Source organism: Nanorana parkeri, unplaced genomic scaffold (genome assembly GCF_000935625.1).
Source record: "Nanorana parkeri isolate BGI_ZX_2015 unplaced genomic scaffold, ASM93562v1 scaffold344, whole genome shotgun sequence".
Lineage (NCBI taxonomy): Eukaryota > Metazoa > Chordata > Amphibia > Anura > Dicroglossidae > Nanorana > Nanorana parkeri.
In genome coordinates, this window is record NW_017306612.1 from 872840 (window position 1) to 875035 (window position 2196).

Genomic DNA, 2196 nt, shown 5'->3' on the forward strand with positions numbered 1-2196 from the left:
TGAAGATGTTAAACCCTGGCTTTCATGTTATCAGCGGAGACAGAGGTAAGTTTTTTACCCTTTTGGTAACTTTTTTTAATTTTTGTTTTGTTTTTGCATATGTCTACTGCTTGCTATCAGGAAAGGATCCCCTCCCCATGATCAACCCGTGGGAAAGGGGCCTAAGGGGTTTGTACATATTGCTTTATTTAACTTTCTATTTAAGCTGACAACTCTACCTCTGCTGTGCTGAGATCCCAAGCAGTGTTATATGTCCTACCCTACTCTCCCCTGCTGGACTACCCTCCCTTATGTTATGGAGATGAGGAATTTGGCTGTGTTCTATAGTTCAGCAGGGCTAAATCCAGCCTTTTAGACAGGCGGCCACAATGCTGGACGAGCAGTGGTTTAATCTTAAACTGTGGTTCTTTATTGTCAGAGCAGTAAAAATGTGGAACTCCCTTCCACTGTTAGTAGTATCAGCTCAGTGCGTAGATAATTACAAATGGAGTTCATTAAGCACATCCACATGTACACACACAGGCATGCATATATATATATGTTGAACAAGATGGACCTGCACCTTTTTATAAAACTTACAAACTATGTACCTATGTAAGAATTCTGAATTCCTTTTAATACTTTATCTCATCAAAATTAATCATTGTCATCTCTGCCCAGGTTCCCAGGAATACATTATAATCCACCGAGATCCGCAATAGGTAAGAGATGACACTGGAACCACAAGGACATGGGAAACGGAACGGTAGAGGGCGATATTAACGTCACCTATTGCACAATTGACCACACCATACACCAAACACTGTTCCCCATCGTGTATTTGACCGTGCTCGTCATTGGTCTACCGGCAAACTGCTTGTCCTTGTACTACGGTTACCTGCAGATCAAAGCCAAGAACGAACTGGGAATATACTTAGTCAACCTAACCCTGGCTGACCTCCTCTACATCTTCTCCTTGCCCTTCTGGCTCCAATATGTCCTCCAGCATGACAACTGGACCTATAACGAGACCATGTGCAAAATCTGCGGCATTCTCCTCTACGAGAACATATATATCAGCATTGCCTTCTTGTGCTGCATCTCCATGGACCGATACCTGGCCTTAGTGCATCCTTTCAGGTTCCACAAACTGCGGACGATGAAAGCGGCCATTTTAGTCAGCGCGGTCATTTGGGTGAAGGAACTTTTGACCAGTTACATCTTCTTTGAGCATGGGGAGGTCAGCAAGGACCCAGACAGCCATATAGTCTGTTTCGAACATTACCCCATCAAAAACTGGGAGCACAGCATTAATTATTATCGGTTCTTTGCCGGTTTCCTCTTCCCAATCTTCTTGCTCTTGTTTTCTTACTGTAGAATATTTAAGGTGGTTCAAAAGAGCCAAGGCACGCAGTCCAGGAAGAAACTCCAAATCAAGCAGCTGGTCCTCAGCACGGTGATGATTTTCTTGATCTGCTTCGGTCCCTACCACATCCTGGTGGTCGTCCGGAGTCTCTTTGAGAAAACCTGTTCCTTTGCTTCAAAAATTTTCAACACCTACCACTTCTCGCTTCTTCTCACCAGCTTCAACTGCGTGGCGGATCCCATGCTCTACTGTTTTGCCAGTGAGAACACCTACAAGGACTTTGTGAGGGTCAAAGACTGGTGCCTTTCCTGCAGCAGCTGTTCGAAGGTCAGCAGCAATGAGGCCTACGAGCTGAACTTCACGGATGTATCCAGCGCAGAGGCTGGCAGGGTCAAACGGTTTGCAGTGGAAAACGAGACGTCTACCTTGTGCAAAAAGAAAACTAGTGTTGGAAATGAAACAGAAACATCTGCTGTCCCTCCATTATAGCAGGACCAGACGAGACACCTACTGCACAATTAACTTCTTCTTCTTCACACTGTGTGTGCAGGGTACAACTCCTGGACTCATTATCTAATGGATATGTATTAAAATGTTTGCTTTGTTCATAAAATAATAATAAATATGTCAATGAGAAATGGTCAGTGTGAGCAGAAAGGTGCGCAGAGGGTCAATTATACAACAAACTTGAGGGAATATACAGTGCCAGATTTCCCACAAGCCCAACCTTGGGGAAGCAGGGAGTAGAGGGGCAGCAGGGGTGTGATATTCCTATCTCCTGATGCCTGGGACATGCAGTTCCGGACGGGTAGTTTTTTTCATTTAGCCCTGCTTTGGGCAAGCAGAGCTAA

The 2196-nt window shown here is 44.7% G+C and overlaps 1 protein-coding gene across 1 annotated transcript; it reads left to right on the plus strand.

The window, feature by feature from the left end:
• Nucleotides 1-664: 664 nt before the first annotated feature.
• GPR68 (G protein-coupled receptor 68) lies at nt 665-1851 on the plus strand. Its single transcript, XM_018558516.1, has one exon. It carries the CDS (start codon nt 731-733, stop codon nt 1832-1834), a length of 1104 nt encoding a protein of 367 aa, XP_018414018.1. The 5' UTR covers nt 665-730; the 3' UTR covers nt 1835-1851.
• Nucleotides 1852-2196: the final 345 nt, after the last annotated feature.

Bases quoted from the DNA above. Each gene is read 5' to 3' on its own strand.
- GPR68 (XM_018558516.1), top strand. From the start codon at position 731: ATGGGAAACGGAACGGTAGAGGGCGATATTAACGTCACCTATTGCACA.